We start from the raw sequence: 19102 nt of genomic DNA, 5'->3' as shown, positions 1-19102 counted from the left end.
TGTTCTGTAGCTTTATAGAATATCTATAAAACAATACACAGTTTCAAGCACAGCTGACCAATACAGGTGTATGTATATATGGGGGGAGGGGGTTGATGCTCTTGGTAAATATCATTAGTACTCTAAACATATTTAAAATTATTTATAATAATCATAATTATTATTACGGTATTTAAGCCAAATACTGTTCTAAGCGCTGGGGAAGATAAAAGGTAACCAGGTTGTCCCACGTGGGGCTCACACTTTTAATGCCTATTTGACAGATGAGGTAACTGAGGCCCAGAGAAGTTAAGTGACTTGCTCAAGGTCACACAGCAGACGAGTGGCAGAGGCGGGATTAGAACCCACGTCCTCTGACTCCCAAATCCGTGCTCTTTCCACTAAGCCAGACTGCCTCTCTATTATTATATGTTTTACGTTTTTACTGGTGCCAAGCACTGTTCTAAGCACTGGGGTAGATACAAGTTTGTCAGGTTGGATACAGTCCCTGTCCCACATGGGGCTCACAGTCTAAATAAGAAAGGGTACGATTTAATCCCTTTTTAATGATAAGGTAGCAGCAACAGAAAAGTTAGATGATTATACCAGGACACAGAGCAGGGATATGGCAGAGCCAGGATTAGAACCCAGGACTTCTGACTCCCAAGCCGATACTCTTTCCATTAGGCCATGCTGTGCTTTTCATTTATCCAAACAATATAATTTCACTACTGACAACAGATATCTATTTTTTAATCTTACAGTGAGAAAAGGGAGGTTACAAAAATAATAATAATAATGGTATTTGTTAAGCGCTTACTATGTGCCAAGCACTTTCTAAGAGCTGGGGTAGATAAAGGTTGTCCCACATGGGGCTCACAGTCTTAATCCCCATTTTACAGATGAGGGAATTGAGGCACAGAGAAGTTAAGTGACTTGCCCGAAGTCACACAGCTGATAGGTGGCGGCGGCGGGATTAGAACCCATGACCTCTGACTCCCAAGCCCGGGCTCTTTCCACTAAGCCACACTGCTTTTCAAAACAGGTTCATCTGTTTCCATGCTAAAACTTGAATGATTTTATTCAGACCAAGAAAAAATAAATTTAAAAAACAAAGACGAAGTCCTCGATGACATGTCCTAAAGACAAATTATATACATGCTTCCTCCTCCTTCTCAAACCCTTACGTTAAGTGCTGGCATATCCCAGGTGGGGAGCATCCAGCAATACATAAAACCTGGAACCCACGACCTTCTGACTCCCCAGCCCGTGCTCTATCCACCAGGCCGTGACAAGTGTGGGTTTTGTACCACTCACGATTAAGGCTCAGCTTCCTCTCTCAGCAAGATCTGATCCACTGTTGCTCCTTAGAGATGAAGGGGCTGAGGGAGTGAGGGCAAGATATTTGAGACACGGGCTGCACTTGGAAACAGAGCCCAGGAATCCTGGCATCGACTTGTGTTGAAAGGCCCTGGCAGCAGCCTTTGTGGGGAGTGTTTAGCCCAGTGTTCTGGACACAGTAAGCACTCACTAATACCACCCATTGATGGATTCGAAGCAGCAGAGGGATTCGGGAACGGGTTGGCCGGTCAAAGGGTACTTAAAGAAAAGGTGGCTTCCGTTCAAGTAGGACAAATTCTTCACTAATGCTGGAAAACCACAACCACAGTCAGCAGAGACACTTCTACATCAACAGCCTTTTAAAAAGACTCAATAATAATAATAATGTTGGCATTTGTTAAGCGCTTACTATGTGCAGTTCTAAACGCTGGGGCAGATAGAGGGTAATCAGGTTGTCCCACATGAGGCTCACAGTCTTCATCCCCATTTTACAGAGGAGGTAACTGAGACCCAGAGAAGTGAAGTGACTTGCCCACAGTCACCCAGCTGACAAGTGGCAGACTGGGATTCGAACCCATGGCCTCTGACTCCCAAGTCCGTGTTCTTTCCACTGAGCCACGCTGCTTCTCTTGTAATGTTCAACCATATTACAATTCTTCGTGCAGTTAACAGAGGAACGTTACGTTTTTGAATCACCTTAGCCAAGATGAAACAATAGCTTTAAATAGCATGGAAATTCCTAGAATGGGTCTTAATTTATAACAGGTGAGATTGTGACAAAATGTATTATATGAGCCCATCGTTTAGATTGTGAGCCCGTTATTGGGCAGGGATTGCCTCTATCTGTTGCTGAATTGTACATTCCAAGCGTTTAGTACAGCGTTCTTCACATAGTAAGCGCTCTATAAATACTACTGAATGAATAAGACTGTCATTCACTCTCTCTTGCGGTAGGCCAGTATTCACCTTGAATCACATTTTATTATTTTAAACTTTGCGACTGAACCATGACTGACTCAATCAACAGCCAAGATCATCCACTTGTATCATTACTGCATCTGTACAGAGACACCGAAATTGGGTGACATAAAAGATTTTTGTCTAACATCTTTGTCATATAGAGATTTTCAATTATTACAAGCGGAATGCAAAGGACAACTGCTAAAACAGAGATTGTTGTCTTTTTAATTAAGGCAGAATGTCAAGTATCAATGTTAAGTAGTAACCAAGTGAAATGAAAAGCAGTATGGCCCAGTGGAAAGAGCTCCCAGGCCTGGGAGACAGAGGACCTGGGTTCTCCACCCACTTCTGCTGAATGCCTGCTGAAAGATCTCGAACAAGTCACTTAACTTCTCTGTGCCTCGTTTTTCTCCTCTGTAAAATGGGGACTCAATACCTGTTCTCCCGCCTACGCAGACCATTAGCCCCATTTGGGACAGGCTGTCTCCAACCTAATTATCTTGAATCTACAGGAGCACCTGGGGCAGTGTTTGGCAAAAAACACTCGAGTATACTTAGTACTCAAGAAATACCACTGACTGATTGCTATAATGCTAGGAGAATAACAAGGAAAAGGTAAAAGGAGCATCCATACCATTGACTGACTGATAGGTAGACGAGGGGCAGAAAGCACCAAGCGCTTAGTACAATGCTATGCACAGAGTAAACACTCAAATATCATTCCACTGACTGACAAGCTGATAAGGTGACCAAAGAGAGGCAGAAAGCACCAGAGAATTACCTATAAAAGTGTAAAAAATAACTGCAAAATTCTGACAGTGAACCTGAACCCACAGAGGAATGAAGATTCTATCTTTGCTGGCTCAGAAGATCTATTAGGCTTCTTATCGAGAAGCCCCAATCTGGGAAGGTGATCCAGTTGTCAGATCCTGGTGTCTCACTCCTCTGAAGAGTGAGAATGGGAAAGCGTTCGTTTGAATTCTGGAAGGAGATTGACATCTTCCGCCATTATTAGTCTGTAGCAAACTTTTCCCTTCACTAATACGTCCACGGGAATAGAACTACATCTAGCCTCTCCATACGGAAGCAGAGGGAAACAAGTTGGAAATTTTTGAGCAGCAAATACACTGGAATGTTAAAATTTGAACATACTCTAAGTGCCTCTTGTCGTTTACCTCAAGCAATCTCAATCTCTTTCCTTAACCTAACTGCGTTAATCTCAATCAGTTCTTGTCAGTCTGGCTGCCTGCATTTTTGTACGGTATTTGTTAAGAGAGAACTATGTGCTGGGCACTGTACTAAGCACTAGGGTAGATACAAAGTAATCAGGTTGGAAATAATAATAATCATGTTGGCATTTGTTAAGCGCTTACTATGTGCAGAGCACTGTTCTAAGCGCTGGGGTGGATACATGATAATTAGGTTGTCCCACATGCGGCTCTCAGTCTTAATCCCCATTTTACAGATGAGGGAATTGAGGGCCAGAGAAGTTAAGTGACTTGCCTACAGTCACACAGCTGATAAGTGGCAGAGCCGAAATTCAAACCCATGACCTCTGACTCCCAAGCCCGGGCTCTTTCCACTGAACCACGCTGCTTCAGTCCCTGTCCCACATAGGGCCTACAGTCCTAATCCCTACTGTTTTAATGAGATGTTCATCCCCTTGATTCTATTTATTGCTATTGGTCTTGTCTGTCCGTCTCCCTCGATTAGACTGTAAACCCGTCAAAGGGCAGGGACTGTCTCTATCTGTTACCGATTTGTACATTCCAAGCGCTTAGTACAGTGCTCTGCACATAGTAAGCGCTCAATAAATACTATTGAATGAATGAATTAATGAATGAATATTTTACAGATGAGGTCACTGAGGCACAGACAGGTTAATCAATCATTCAATCACATTTATTGAACCCTTACTGTGTGCAGAGCAAAAAACTAAGCGCTTGGGAAAGTACATTACAACAGTAAAATGACTTGCCCAAGGCCACACAGCAGATAAGTGGAAGAGCCAGGAGTAGAACCCAGGTCCTTCTGACTCCCAAGCCTGTGCTCTATACATTAGACTATGCCGCTTCTCATTCCTGCTCTTTTCCATTCAGCCACTTTTGAAACATCAGCCGTTCTTTCGCTTCTTCCTAATGCCAACAGTCTTAATGCTACAGCTCTGAATGTTAGGATCTTTCTCTGTAATCCAAAAGATTCTCCAACAAATTCCAAAAGACATAACAACCGGGATTTAGCCCCAGAGATGTTTCACACAAGTATAGTGTTTTAAGGGTTACCCTTTTATGTTTCCCGGGAAGAAGACGAATGTCACAATACCCTCTTTGTGAAGAGCACAGACATTTCCCAGCTACTAAGATAAACAGGAGGAAGATATTCCCGTGCATGCCTTTTAAAATTCACAGATAAGCGTAGGGAAACACATTTACACTCCATGCAACACCCTTGCAAATATTTCAGAGCCAGGAATTTGTGCCAGATAGCTTTTCATTTTATTTGGTTTACTTGTGTGCCTCTAGGGGAAAGAAAGAAAGAAAGTACAGGCTGGTAAGGTTTGCACGCTTATGTATCGAGCTTTAATAATAATGTTGGTATTTATTAAGCGCTTACTATGTGCAGAGCACTGTTCTAAGCGCTGGGGTAGACACAAGGGAATCAGGTTGTCCCACATGGGGCTCACCATCTTAATCCCCATTTTACAGATGAGGTAACTGAGGCACAGAGAAGTTAAGGAGCTTTAGTTACTCCATACCCTGTGCTCCTTTAGGGCAGGGTACAGATCTACCAATTCTGTTATATTGAACTCTCTCCAGTGCTCACTACTGACTGACAATATATCTGTTTTAAAACACAAATGCAGACTCAGAAAGTTCTGGGTTACATTAAATCATAAATACGGGATGAAGGTAAAAGCCACGTTTGATCTATGTAGAAAAAGTACACCCAATGTGGTGTGGGATGTTAATAAACTGGACAAAGAGAGACAAATTGAAAACCCAATCTAGGAGGTAAGAAGCCTAGAGCATACCATTTTCATTTACAGCCCAGAGAGAACATGGGGATCTTCCAAAACGGGTGCTGGCTCAGACCAGGTTGGATTCCTCAAAGAACATCTGCACTGCCGGGCAGGTCCTAAAAGCCTGCGGGCAGGGAATGTGTCTTATTTATTGTTGCACTGTATTCTCCCAAGCGCTTAGTAGAGTGCTCTGCACACATTAAGTGCTCAATAAATACAACTGACTCACTGACTGGGAAGCCCAGGGAGGTTCAACTTGTTCTCCATGTTGCCCTGGAACTCGGAAATTTGCGCCAAGCTAAACACAGAGTGTTTTCACCTGTGCTGGAGACTGTATGAGGTAGAACTGGACCTGCTTCATTCTGAGAATCGAGGGGGAAAACAAATGAGGCTGCACTCTCTAACAAAACTGAAACCCTTAGAGTAGAACTGGGATAAATGGGTTGATGTGTTGTTGTTTTTTAGGGTTTTTTTTTAAGAGAGGCTTTGTGTATACCCATTCTGTTTCCAGGGAATTCATTGGGATTTATTACTATTACAAAAAGGAGAGTGGAAAAAAAATTGATGAAAAAACTGTGGAACTTCAGATGAGAGTCAGAATTTACTTTGCTAAGTTGAGGGACGGTACAGGAGTGGGATAAAAATACCCTACCCCAAGCTCCAAAGTCAGAACTGCTGGCAGCAGAGAGGAATCTGAGGTCTCCTTTCTGACCCAGGATAGGTCAGGGAACCGCCCCTTCTCTGTTACCCAAAATATTCCGGTCTCCAAAATAGATGCAGCCTGAAAAATTCTGGACCCCAGCGTTTGCTATTCGCACTTAATAGAATCTAACAAATGCTTTTCGTAGACTATTTTGCCTTTGGTCCTTACAAAATTCAGATGAATATTGGAAAGCCAAGATAAAACAATCAACTGAAAATGAAGAGCCACATTTACAATAATCACTTAAATTATTGCAGTTATTTTTATTATTAAATTTAAGTGTTTATTATGTGTTAAGCACTGTTCTAAGTGCTAGGGTAAATACAAGTTAATGAGGATGGACACAGTCCCTGTCCCACAAGGCGTTCCCAGTCTAAGTAGGACGGAGTAGGATTAAATCCCCATTTTACAGTTGAGAAGATAGGCACAGAAAAGTTAAGTGACTTGCCCCAGGTCACACAGCAAGCAACTAGCAGGGTGGGGTGGGAACCCAGGTCCTGTGACTCCTAGGTCAGTGCTCTTTCCACTAGGCCACACTGCTTCTCTAAAAAAAAAAATATTTAAAATTTGGCTGGCAAAGAAATTTTACATTAATATGAAATAAGAAGGGGCAAGTGTTAGAGAAGGCAAGACATCTCTTCGGAATGCTATTTGTTGGTCACATACTAAAAGAACCACGGTTATAATATTCTCTTTATTTTCAGAAGAGTCTCGGTGTGGAGACAACTGCTACTTAATATAGTTCAGGCTAAGAGCCATTAGATGTAAAAGAAACCAGCAGGTATACTGGAAGGAGGAAAAATCAGCCTTCACTTCAGGCAGTCCCCTTGCTCCATCCTAATTGCCATTTTGGGGAAAAGAGTGACAATTTACAACCCTACGTCCATTCTAAAAATGGCTTCACGGGCATCGAGGAACGGACATGAACCTTTCATTATTCCACACATAACTGGGGTAGGTCAAGGGAAAGACAGGGTCACGTATTTGGAAGGGAAAGCAGTCACCAGCAGTCACAGGTGACTCAGTGAGCTGTGTGCTGGCTACAGACCCTGGTTAAACATAAGCATTTGGGAAATCAATCAAAGGTACTTACTGAGCTCTTACTGTGTGCAGAACACTGAATTAAACACTGGGGAAAGTTCAGCAGAGTTGGTAGACACATTCTCTGCCCACAAGTTTACAAGGAGTTTACAGTCTAGAGGAAGTGGAAGAGGTTACCCTCTCTGAGTTCAGAATCAATCGATCATATTGAGTGCTTACTGTGTGCAGAGCACTATACTAAACGCTTGGGAGAGTACAAGATAAAAGAGCAGACGATGCGTGGAGTGGAGAAACAAAGTCGAAACCATCATTCCCTGACAGAAAAGCTATCCAAGATTCTCTCCCTCACACACACAGAAAAAAATCACATATCTGATCACAATCACAATGCTTTCCGACCTTCCCTACGGCTCCCAGGGTCCCACTTCGCGCCACAGCCATCTTCACGGACTCCATCCTCTCCTCGTTCCCCTCTTATCTCTCTGGTGCTCATTCTCAGTCTTCTTCACGGGCTCCTCCTCCCCCCTCCCATCCATCCCCTAACTGTAGGGGTTCCTCAAGAGTCAGTTCTTGGTCCCCTTCCCTTCTCCATCTTCCCCTTTGTCTATTATCACAGAGCATAGCAAGCGCAGAGCCGAATCAGAACCCAGATCTTCTGGCTCCCTTTCGTGTACTTTCTCTAGGCCTTGCTACTGTGAACTGTCAAACTGATGACTGATGGTGCTTTTATTATACACTTCCCAAGCTCCTTGCATAATCCCCGCATACATTAGGAATGCCCTAAATCATTCCTGACTGAGCTTCCCCTTTTCCTCTGCTCCTCTTCTCCTCCCCATCGCCCTGACTCCCTCCCTCTGCTCTACCCCTTCCGTCAGCACTTGTGTATATTTGTATATATTATTACTCTATTATATTAATGATATGTACATATCTACAATTCCATTTATCTATTTTGATGGTATTGATGCCTGTCCACTTGTTTTGCTTTGTTGTCTGTCTCCCCCTTCTAACACTGTGAGCCCATTGTTGGGTAGGGATTGTCTCTGTTGCCAAATTGTACTTTCCAAGCGCTTAGTACAGTGCTCTGCACACAGTAAGCGCTCAATAAATATGATTGAATGAATGAAGTCAAGACTGATGTGATGTAAAGCATATATTGGTGAAATTTAGAATCCCTGAAATGCTACTCAGCTTAATTCAAAATGGTCCTCGCCCTTGAGGAGTTTATAATCTAATGGGAGAGGAAGGGGAAAATAACTAGGGAATGGGGTGGGATTGTTTTGATGCTTTGGAGATGCCATTCTTGCCCTTTGCCAATGAAATCTGCTGCCTTGAATCTCTCCTAGATCTGCGATGAACCTGAACACTCAGCTGATATCTATGACTACACGCAGCTGATATCTATGACTACAGGCCTTTTCCATCTTAGAGTTGCACATCGAGTGACTTATTCTCTTTCACACTGACCTCTCAGGCACGGCTATTTCTCCTTGCGATTGTGGAGTCAAAGAGAGAATGGGGATTTTCCAGTAGGTGGGTCTGGGATAGGGAAGATTTCCAAGAGCAAACAGGATGGGAAAAAAAAAATTACAATTTTGGATCTTTTCAGCCCTGGTAGGAAACTCTCTAAATCTTGTCAGAAACCTGGACGTAGTAAGGCTGGGATTCCAGCTCTAAAGGCCACGGGGAACGTCGCCTCTATAGCCCCTAAGGAGCTGGCATCTGTGGTCTTCAGTCATCCGCTGGACTGACTCTTGGAGACCATCAGTAGCAGAGCACAGATGTACAGCACAATGGGGAGAATGTGTACAAGCAAAGCTGCGGCAATGAGCACGGGCTTCCGCTATCTCTCCTAGTCAAATTCAAGTTGCTGACTTTAGTCTACACAGCTGTGATTGAGGTCTAGGTTATTTTAAGAAAAAGACTCTCTTCCCACACACCCTCCTTCCAGATAAAATCACTTGGTGCTAATTATTTCCTCGTTTATACTTTGGGGAGTCAGAGACAAGTTAGTGTTCCACGGAGAGCCCAAATTGGAGAAAGTGTTTGCTGCCGATGTCTTTCAAACGCCAGCTTACTAATTCTAATACCTAATGTAAAAGTTAATGTTTAATGACCTACTCTGATGGAACGGTAATCTAAAAGAAATTGCTACCACCCGTTTCTGGTGTCAGTGTTCAAAAAGAGTGCTATTGACCCTTTGATAACATGTTATGAGTTAATATCTATGAAATTATCCATCAAAGATGTCAGAGGTTTATTAGAAACTCCTATGTGTGTCAAGAGTTTTTACCACCACCACCAACGGTATTGAGCACATACTCTGTGTAAAGCAATGTACTATGCACTTGGGAGAATATACTACAACAGCGTTGGTATATGTTGGTATTTGTTAAGCGCTTACTATGTGCAGAGCACTGTTCTAAGCGCTGGGGGAGACACGGGGGAATCAGGTTGTCCCATATGGGGCTCACAATCTTAATCCCCGTTTTACAGATGAGGTAACTGAGGCCCAGAGAAGTTAAGTGACTTGCCCACAGTCACACAGCTGACAAGTGGCAGAGCTGGGATTCGAACTCATGACCTCTGACTCCAAAGCCCATGCTCTTTCCACTGAGCCACGCTGCTTCACGCTCCCTGTCCATAACGATCTTACAGTCCAGGGGGAGACAATCATTAATATAAATATATTTATTTGGAGGTCACATCTCCTCCAAGAGGCCTTCCCCGATTAAGCCCTCCTTTCTCCAGTTCGATTTCCCTTCTGTATCATATATACACTTCCATCTGTGACCTTCAGACACATCATATCTGCCCCATCCCAACCCCACAGCACTTAAGAACCTATCTTTAAATTATATATTATTTATTCACATTAATGTCCGTCTTCCCCACTAAACTGTAAGCTCGTTATGGGCAGAGAACAGGTCTTCTAATTCTTTCCCAACCACTTAGTCCTTTGCACACAGTAAGTGCTCAATTCTATTGATTTAAATAATTAATACATAATTTTTTGATCACTGTCCTGCTGAGGAGAAAGCCAGTCCAACAGTAAGCTCCTTGTGGGCAGGCAACCATCTATTACCACTCTTTCGTTTTATACTCTCCCAAGCTCTCAGGAACAGCACTCTGCACAGAGTAAGCAGAAGCAGCAGCGTGGCTTAGCGGAAAGAGCACGGGCTTGGGAGTCAGAGGTCGTGGGTTCTAATCCTGACTTCGTCACTTGTCTGCTGTGTGACCTTGGGCAAGTCACTTCACTTCTCTGGGCTTCAGTGACCTTATCTGTAAAAATGGGGATTAAAAAATGTGAGTCCCACGAGGGACAATCTGATTACCCTGTACCTACCCCAGCGCTCAGAATAGCACTCTGCACATAGTAAGCGCTTAACAAATACCATAATTATTATCATTAAGCACAGAATAAAATAGCACTGATTTGATTTCAGAGGAGGGGGTGAGCTAGGGAGAAGCCCGACCACGAGGACGTGAGCCCCTCTCTCTGGCTCCTCTTGGACTGGGTCTTTCCCTGGCCTGGAAGAGGAGGCTGGAGCGGAGTTAATGGCAGGGACTAACCCGGGCCCTCCCACGTCTCCTTCCTCCAGCTTCTCTGTTTGGGCTCCCCGGCCTACCTCAGCAACTCCCCACCCACACTGCCTGCCATTTAGCCAGCCCACTAGACTTCTAACAAACAATTTTCGGGTGTAAAAACCACAGCTTTAAGCTGAAAGTACAATTTTCAAAGTTTAACTCATGCGATTAAGTTGTCTTGTTTCTATCCATCTGTCTCCCCCGATTAGACTGTGAGCCCGTCGATGGGCAGGGACTGTCTCTATCTGTTGCCCAATTGTACATTCCAAGCACTTAGTACAGTGTTCTGCACACAGTAAGTGCTCAATAAATACTACTGAATGAATGAAAACAGATGAATGGAATAAAACATATTGTCGTCACCCAAAAACATCCAGGGGAGTGGGGGTTGATATCACAATTTGCCTGTTCTAAATCTTGAGGCCTAAGAATATCTTTTTTTTTTGGTCCATTTCCCCCAAGTATCATGTGGATGAGTTTACATTTTAATTACAAGTACAGACATTTTAAAAAAGTGCTACAACAAATGAAAAATGAAAAGACATCTTCTACAGTTTAAATCAAGGATTCCCAATTGTCTCAGAAAAATGTAATTATGTATCAATAGACAAAGCATACGTGACACCTTTCAATTAAACTATAATATAACCTCCTATTTCCTAATTATATATTTGCAGGGAAGGGACTGTATCTAATTGATTATCCTGTACCTAACCCATCTTTTAACTCAATGCTTGGCACACAGCTCCTAAAAATACCATCATGATTTTGTGAAGGGTTTACTCTACTGAATCCCTAACTATGAATAAAGATAAATCACACAACTCAAATGGTATATTAATGACTGATTTCAACAAAGTACTTTTAGGTATCATCTCTGCTAAGATGAGAGTCAAACAATTATGACCCTATGCTAATTCTAGCCTACACAAGTGCATTGGTCACACTCAATTTGAAAAGCATAGTAGGAATTTTAGATATAAATGTTTAAGTTGAGGGTGAAATATTTCACTGGTCTCATTTTGAAGGGCAACAAAAAAAAAAATCAGCAATCCTCAAAATGACAAGGGCAGCATTTTTCCCAATACTTCAAATTTTCGAAGAATTTGTGTAATTGCCCAAGAGCGCAGAATTCAACATCTACTTTCCAGCACTACATCCAGGTGACTCTCCTTATGTCAGAGTAAATATAACCACGATGAGTTAAACCTTTACAGCTGAGTATTGATGGCAGGGCAAGGGAATGCAGTATGACTGCCATCATCATTAGGCCAGAACTATTCCTGCATGCAGGGAATTTCTAAACAACTACTTTGATTTTCCTTTATTTTAAAGAGCGTGAAAAGACTTCTGCAAGACTGCATCGATTAAAGGTAAGTCCTGTCAATCCATAAAAATCCCCAGTAAAATCTAGTTTGACAACTTCGCTCCACTCAACCCCAGTTCTTGAAATTACGCACCCTTAAAAAATGAGAGAAATGTAAATGGGAATGTTAACTCAAAAAAAAACTATGTCTTGGGGGTGAATATCTTCCCCAACCAGCCATATACGCTATACTTGGGATGACTAAATTTCTATAGGAGGTTAAGGGGTGAGGCTTCGGAGCATTCTCACAATTAAATTTACATTAAATAGAGGAAAATGCTCACAATTGAATTTACATCAACTAAAGGAAAAAAAGTCCACTGTGGTTTACACTGACCTGCACATTTAAATTGGTTTGTTAAAGAAATGGAAAATAATAGAAGACTATAAAAAGATATTCTTTCATTCACTGTTTGACTGATGTGTACTCTCAGGTAGTTTATTTCCCTGTGTAGTTGGAATAGTTTATCAGGCAGGTGTGTATTGGCACTGCTGCAATTACTAGAGTAAGTCGTACCTTGGGCGTGTTTAGCCTGCCATACTGGATTCCGGTTTTAAAACTGCAAGTGAACATCGCTAGCAATGTGAATTTCAATTCCCAAGGCTACTTGGCTAAGATAAAAATTGGAAACAGAGGGGAAGTAGGCAGAAGCAGCATGACCTAGTGGAAAGTGGCAGGCCTAGGAGTCCGAATACCTGGGCTCTAGTCCCAGCCCTGACGCTTGCTTGTGTGTGTCCTTGGGCAAACCACTTAACTTCTCCGTGCCTCAGTCTCCTCATCTGTAAATGGGGGATTTAGCTGGAAGAAGCAGCAGCCTGGCCTCACGGATAGCGCACGCGCCTGGGAGTCAAAAAGGTCATGGGTTCCAATCCCTCTCTGCTACTTGTCTGCCGGGTGACCTTGGCTAAACCACTTCCCTTCTTCGTGCCTCGGTGACCTCATCTGTCAAATGGGGTTTGAGACTGTGAGCCCCACATGGGACAGGGACTTTGTCCAACCCGATTTGCTTGTATCCACCCCAGCGTTTAGTAGAGTGCCTAGTATATAATAATAATGATGGCATTTGTTGAGCACTTACTATGTGCAAAGCACTGTTCTAAGCACTGGGGGGGATACAAGGTGATCAGGCTCTCCCATGTGGGGCTCACAGTCTTGATCCCCGTTTTACTGATGAGGTCACTGAGGCCCAGAGAAGTTAAGTGACTTGCCCAAAGTCACACAGCTGACAAGTGGCAGAGCCGGGATTAAAACCCACGACCTCTGATTCCCAAGCCCGGGCTCTTTCCACTGAGCCACGCTGCTTCTCCCGGGGGTCGCTGCTGGAACTTAGTATAGTACAATGACTGGCACATTGTATGTGCTTAATAAATGGTATTTTTTAAGCGCTTACTACGTGCCAAGAACTGTTCTAAGCACTGGGATAGATACGAGGTTAGGTACCGCAGCGTTTAGTACAATGCCTGGCACATTGTAAGCACTTAATAATAATAAATGGTATTTGTTAAGTGCTTACTATGTGCCAAGCACTGTTCTAAGTGCTGGGACAGATACGAGGTTAGGTATTCATTCAGTAGTATTTATTGAGCACTTACTATGTGCAGAGCACTGTACTAAGCGCTTGACAGCATTTAGTACAATGCTTGGCACACTGTAAGCGCTTACTAATAATAATAAATGGTATTTGTTAAGCGCTTACTATGTGCCAAGCACTGTTCTAAGCGCTGGGATAGATACGAGGTTAGGTATTCATTCAATAGTATTTATTGAGTGCTTACTATGTGCAGAGCAAGTGGTGGTATTTGTTAAGCGCTTACTATGTGCAAAGCACTGTTCTAAGCGCTGGGGGATACAAGGTGATCAGGTAGTCCCACACGGGGCTCACAGTTTCAATCCCCATTTTACAGATGAGGTAACTGAGGCACAGAGAAGTGAAGTGACTTGCCCAAAGTCACCCAGCTGGCAAGCGGCAGAGCGGGGATTAGAACCCATGACCTCCGACTCCCAAGCCCAGGCTCTTTCCACTGAGCCATGCTGCTTCTCTAACTATACTAAGCGCTTGACAGCGGTTAGCACAATGCCTGGCACACTGTAAATGCTTAATAATAAATGGTATTTGTTAAGTGCTTACTATGTGCCAAGCACTGTTCTAAGCACTGGGACAGATACGAGGTTAGGTATTGCAATGTTTAGTACAATGCCTGGCACACTGTGAGCGTTTAATAATAATAATAAATTGTATTTCTTAAGCACTTTCTAGGGGCCAAGCACTGTTCTAAGCGCTGGGATAGATACAGGGTTAGGTATTGCAGCATTTAGTACAATGCCTGGCACATTGTAAACGCTTAATAATAATAAATGGTATTTCTCAAGCGCTTACTAAGTGCCAAGAACTGTTCTAAGCACTGGGATAGATACGAGGTCACGTATTGCAGCGCTTAGTACAATGCCTGGCACGTTGTAAACGCTTAATAATATTAATGGTATTTGTTAAGCCCTTACTATGTGCCAAGAACTGTTCTAAGCACTGGGATAGATACGCGGTTAGGTAATGCAGCGCTTAGTACAATGCCTGGCACATTGTAAGCGCTTAAGGAATCCCATAATTACGATTAGACTCTGAGCCCATCATTGGGCAGGGATGGTCTCTCTCTGTTGCCCAACTGTCCATTCCAAGGGCTTAGTCCAGCGCTCTGCACATAGTAAGCGCTCAATAAAATCCAAGAACTTAGTCCAGTGCTCTGAACATAGTACGCGCTCAAAAAATACTATTGAATGAGTGTATAAATACGATTGAATGATTAGACTGTGAGCCTGTCGTTGGACAGGGAGGGTCTCTCTCTGTTGTCCAATTGTCCATTCCAAGCGTTTAGTCCAGTGCTCTGCACATAGTAAGCACTCAAATACAATTGAATGAATGATCAGACTGTGAGCCTGTCAATGGGCAGGGATGGTCCCTCTCTGTTGTCCAATTGTCCATTCGAAGCGCTTAGTCCAGTGCCCTGTACAGAGTAAGCGCTCAATAAATGTGACTGAATGAATGATCAGACTGTGAGCCCATCACTGGGCAGGGATGGTTTCTCTTTCTTGCCCAATTGTCCATTCCAAGCCCTTAGTCCAGTGCTCTGCACATAGTAAGTGCTCAATAAAGTCCAAGCGCTTAGTCCAGTGCTCCGCACATAGCAAGCGCTCAATAAATACTACTGAATGATCAGACTGTGAGCCCGTCATTGGACAATGATTGTCCCTCTTTGTTGCTCAACTGTCCACTCCAAGCCCTTAGTCCAGTGCTCTGCACATAGTAAGCACTCAATAAAATCCAAGTGCTTAGTACAGTACTGTGCGCATAGTAAGCGCTCAATAAAACCCAAGAGCTTAGCTCAGTGCTCTGCACACAGTAAGCACTCAAATACTACTGAATGAATGATTAGACTGTGAGCCCGTCGTGGGGCAGGGACGGTCCCTCTCTGTTGCCCAATTGTCCATTCCCAGCGCTTAGTCCAGTGCTCTGTGCAAAGTAAGCGCTCAATAAAACCCAAGTGCTTAGCTCAGTGCTCTGCACATAGTAAGGACTCAATAAATACGACTGAATGAATGATTAGACTGTGAGCCCATCACTGGGCAGGATGGTCTCTCTCTGTTGCCCAATTGTCCATTCCAAGCCCTTAGCCCAGTGCTCTGCACAGAGTAAGTGCTCAACAAATACTATGAATGAATGAACAGTACTGAATGAATGATCAGACTGTTAGCCCGTTGAGGGGTAGGGAGGGTCTCTCTCTGTTGCCCAATTGTCCTTTCCAAGCGCTTAGCCCAGTGCTGTGCGCATAGTAAGCGCTCAATAAAACCCAAGCGCTTAGCCCAGTGCTCTGCACACAGTAAGGACTCAATAAATACGATTAAATGATCAGACTGTGAGCCCATCGTGGGGCAGGGACGGTCTCTCTCTGTTGCCCAATTGTCCTTTCTAAGCGCTTAGCCCAGTGCTGTGCGCATAGTAAGCGCTCAATAAAACCCAAGTGCTTCACCCAGTGCTCTGCACAGAGTAAGTGCTCAATAAATACTATAAATGAATGAATACTACTGAATGAATGATTAGACTGTGAGCCCATCACTGGGCAGGGAGGGTCTCTCTCTGTTGCCCAACTGTCCATTCCCAGCGCTTAGCCCAGTGCTCTGCACACAGTAAGCGCTCAATAAATACTATGAATGAGTGAATAAATACTACTGAATGAATGACAGGTGAGGGACTGGTGAGCCTGTCGTGGGGCAGGGACGGTTTCTCTTTCTGATGTCCAATTGTCCATTCCAAGCGCTTAGCTCAGTGCTCTGCACACAATAAGGACTCAATAAATACGATTAAATGAATGATCAGACTGTGAGCCCATCGTGGGGCAGGGACGGTCTCTCTCTGTTGCCCAATTGTCCTTTCTAAGCGCTTAGCCCAGTGCTGTGCACAGAGTAAGCGCTCAATAAAACCCAAGCGCTTAGCCCAGTGCTCTGCACATAGTAAGGACTCAATAAATACGATTAAATGAATGATCAGACTGTGAGCCCATCGTGGGGCAGGGACGGTCTCTCTCTGTTGCCCAATTGTCCTTTCTAAGCGCTTAGCCCAGCGCTGTGTGCAGAGTAAGCGCTCAATAAAACCCAAGCGCTTAGCCCAGTGCTCTGCACATAGTAAGGACTGGGCTTTGGAGTCAGGGCTCATGAGTTCGAATCCCAGCTCTGCCACTTGTCAGCTGTGTGACTGTGGGCAAGTCACTTCACTTCTCTGTGCCTCAGTTCCCTCATCTGTAAAATGGGGATGAAGACTGTGAGCCCCACGTGGGACAACCTGATTCCCCTGTGTCTACCCCAGCGCTTAGAACAGTGCTCGGCACATAGTAAAGCGCTTAATAAATACCAACATTATTATAAATACGATTAAATGAATGATTAGACTGTGAGCCCGTCATTAGGCAGGGATGGTCTCTGTTGCCCAATTATCCATTCCCAGCGCTTAGCCCAGTGCTCTGCACAGAGTAAGCGCTCAATAAATACTATGAATGAATGAATAAATACTACTGAATGAATGATTAGACTGTGAGGCCGTCGAGGGGCAGGGAGGGTCTCTGTTGCCCAATTGTCCATTCCCAGTGCTTAGCCCAGTGCTCTGCACAGAGTAAGCGCTCAACAAATACTATGAATGAATGAACACTACTGAATGAATGATTAGACTGATCATTAGAATGATTAGAGGGTCTCTCTCTCTGTTGCCCAATTGTCCATTCCCAGCGCTTAGCCCAGTGCTATGCGCACTAATACGAATGGATGAATGAATGAAGGGCAGGCGGCCGCCGGTCTCTTACCCCCTGCGAAGGCGGCGGCGGCGGCGGCGTCCCTGCGCTGTCTGCTCCGACAGAGGAGGCTGGAGGCGGCTCCTCGGAGGATCCGAGCGGCTGCCATCATGTCGTCGTCGTCGTCGTCGTCGTCCCGGCCGCCTCCCCTCAGGAGCCGCCACCTTGGCTTCGGCTCCGGCCCGGCGCGTGAGGGCGCGTGAGGGGGGCGGGGGAGGCAGGGGAGGGGAGAAGCGCGCGCCCCTGCGCGCGACGGCAGCGCGCGACGCAGGCCGAAGCGGGGGGGGGAGGGGGGAACCCCCGACGGACGGGAGGACGAACCAATCGCCAGCGTCCGTTCCGCCCCCGCCCCTTCGCTAGCAACCAATGGGCTGCGCTCCCGCGAGGCCCCGCCCTCCCGCCCGGGGCGGCCCCGTGACTGAGCCGGCGGCGCGCGCCGGGCGGGGCCTCTGCTGGGCGCGAGGTGTGAGGGAGGGGGGAGGGGCTGCCACTCAGAATAATAAGGATGTTGGCATTTGTTAAGCGCTTACTATGTGCAGAGCACTGTTCTAAGCGCTGGGGGAGATCCAGGGTCATCAGGTTGTCCCAGGTGAGGCTCCCAGGCTTCATCCCCATTTGACAGATGAGGGAACTGAGGCCCCCAAGAAGTGAAGTGACTTGCCCACCGTCTCCCAGCTGACAATAATAATAATAATGTTAGTATTTGTTAAGCGCTTGCTATGTGCAGAGCACTGTTCTAAGCGCTGGGGGAGATACGGGGTGATTAGGTTGTCCCACTTGAGGCTCACAGTCTTCACCCCCATTTTACAGGTGAGGGAACTGAGGCCCAGAGAAGTGGAGTGACTTGCCCGCAGTCACCCAGCTGACAAGTGGCAGAGCTGGGATTCGAACCCATGACCTCTGACTCCCAAGCCCAGGTTGTTTTCACTAAGCCACGCTGCTTCACTCATTCGCCCGCCCGTCCCCCTCAACGGCCTCCCCGAGAAACGAATAATAAAAATAATAATGATGTTGGCATCTGTTAATAATAATAATAATGTTAGTATTTATTAAGCACTTGCTATGTGCAGAGCACTGTTCTAAGCGCTGGGGGAGATATGGGGTCATCAGGTTGCCCACATGAGGCTCCCAGGCTTCATCCCCATTTGACAGATGAGGTCACTGAGGCCCTGAGAAGTGAAGTGACTTGCCCACAGTCACCAAGTTGACAATAGTAATAATGTTGGTATTTGTTAAGCACTTACTATGTGCAGAGCACTGTTCTAAGCGCTGGGGGAGATACAGGGTCATCAGGTCATCCCACGTGAGGTTCCCAGTCTTCATCCCCATTTGACAGAGGAGGGAACTGAGGCACAGAGAAGTGAAGTGACTTGCCCACAGTCCCCCAGCCGACAATAATAATAATGATGATAATAATGCTGGTATTTGTTAAGTGCTCCCTATGGGCCGAGCCCTGTTCTAAGCGCTGGGGGAGATACAGGGTCATCAGGTTGTCCCACGTGAGGCTCTCAGTCTTCATCCCTGTTTTACAAATGAGGGAACTGAGGCGCAGAGAAGTGAAGTGATTTGCCCACAGTCAGCTGCCAAGTGGCAGAGGGGGAATTTGAACCCATGACCTCTGACTCCCAAGCCCAGGCTCTTTCCACTGAGCCACGTCGTGCCACAGAGAAGTTAGGCGACTTGTCCAAGGTCACAGAGCAGACAAATGGTGGAGCTGGGATTAGAATGCAAGTCCTTTGACTTCTAGGGCTCTGTTCTTTCCCCTCGGCTG

At 45.0% G+C, this 19102-nt stretch overlaps 1 protein-coding gene across 1 annotated transcript in view; it reads right to left on the bottom strand.

Moving 5' to 3' along the window:
• The window catches only part of HIBADH (3-hydroxyisobutyrate dehydrogenase), a 130550-nt gene extending 112971 nt beyond the window's left edge, over positions 1-17579 (bottom strand). The window contains exon 1 of the mRNA XM_007667351.3: positions 17344-17579. Within this exon, the coding sequence (XP_007665541.2) occupies positions 17344-17443 (100 nt within the window). The 5' untranslated portion in view covers positions 17444-17579. The remainder of the gene's footprint in view (positions 1-17343) is intronic.
• Between the last annotated feature and the right edge of the window lie 1523 nt (positions 17580-19102).

This window comes from Ornithorhynchus anatinus, chromosome 8, assembly GCF_004115215.2.
Source record: "Ornithorhynchus anatinus isolate Pmale09 chromosome 8, mOrnAna1.pri.v4, whole genome shotgun sequence".
Classification (NCBI taxonomy): domain Eukaryota; kingdom Metazoa; phylum Chordata; class Mammalia; order Monotremata; family Ornithorhynchidae; genus Ornithorhynchus; species Ornithorhynchus anatinus.
This window is presented reverse-complemented; position numbering and strand designations above follow the sequence as displayed.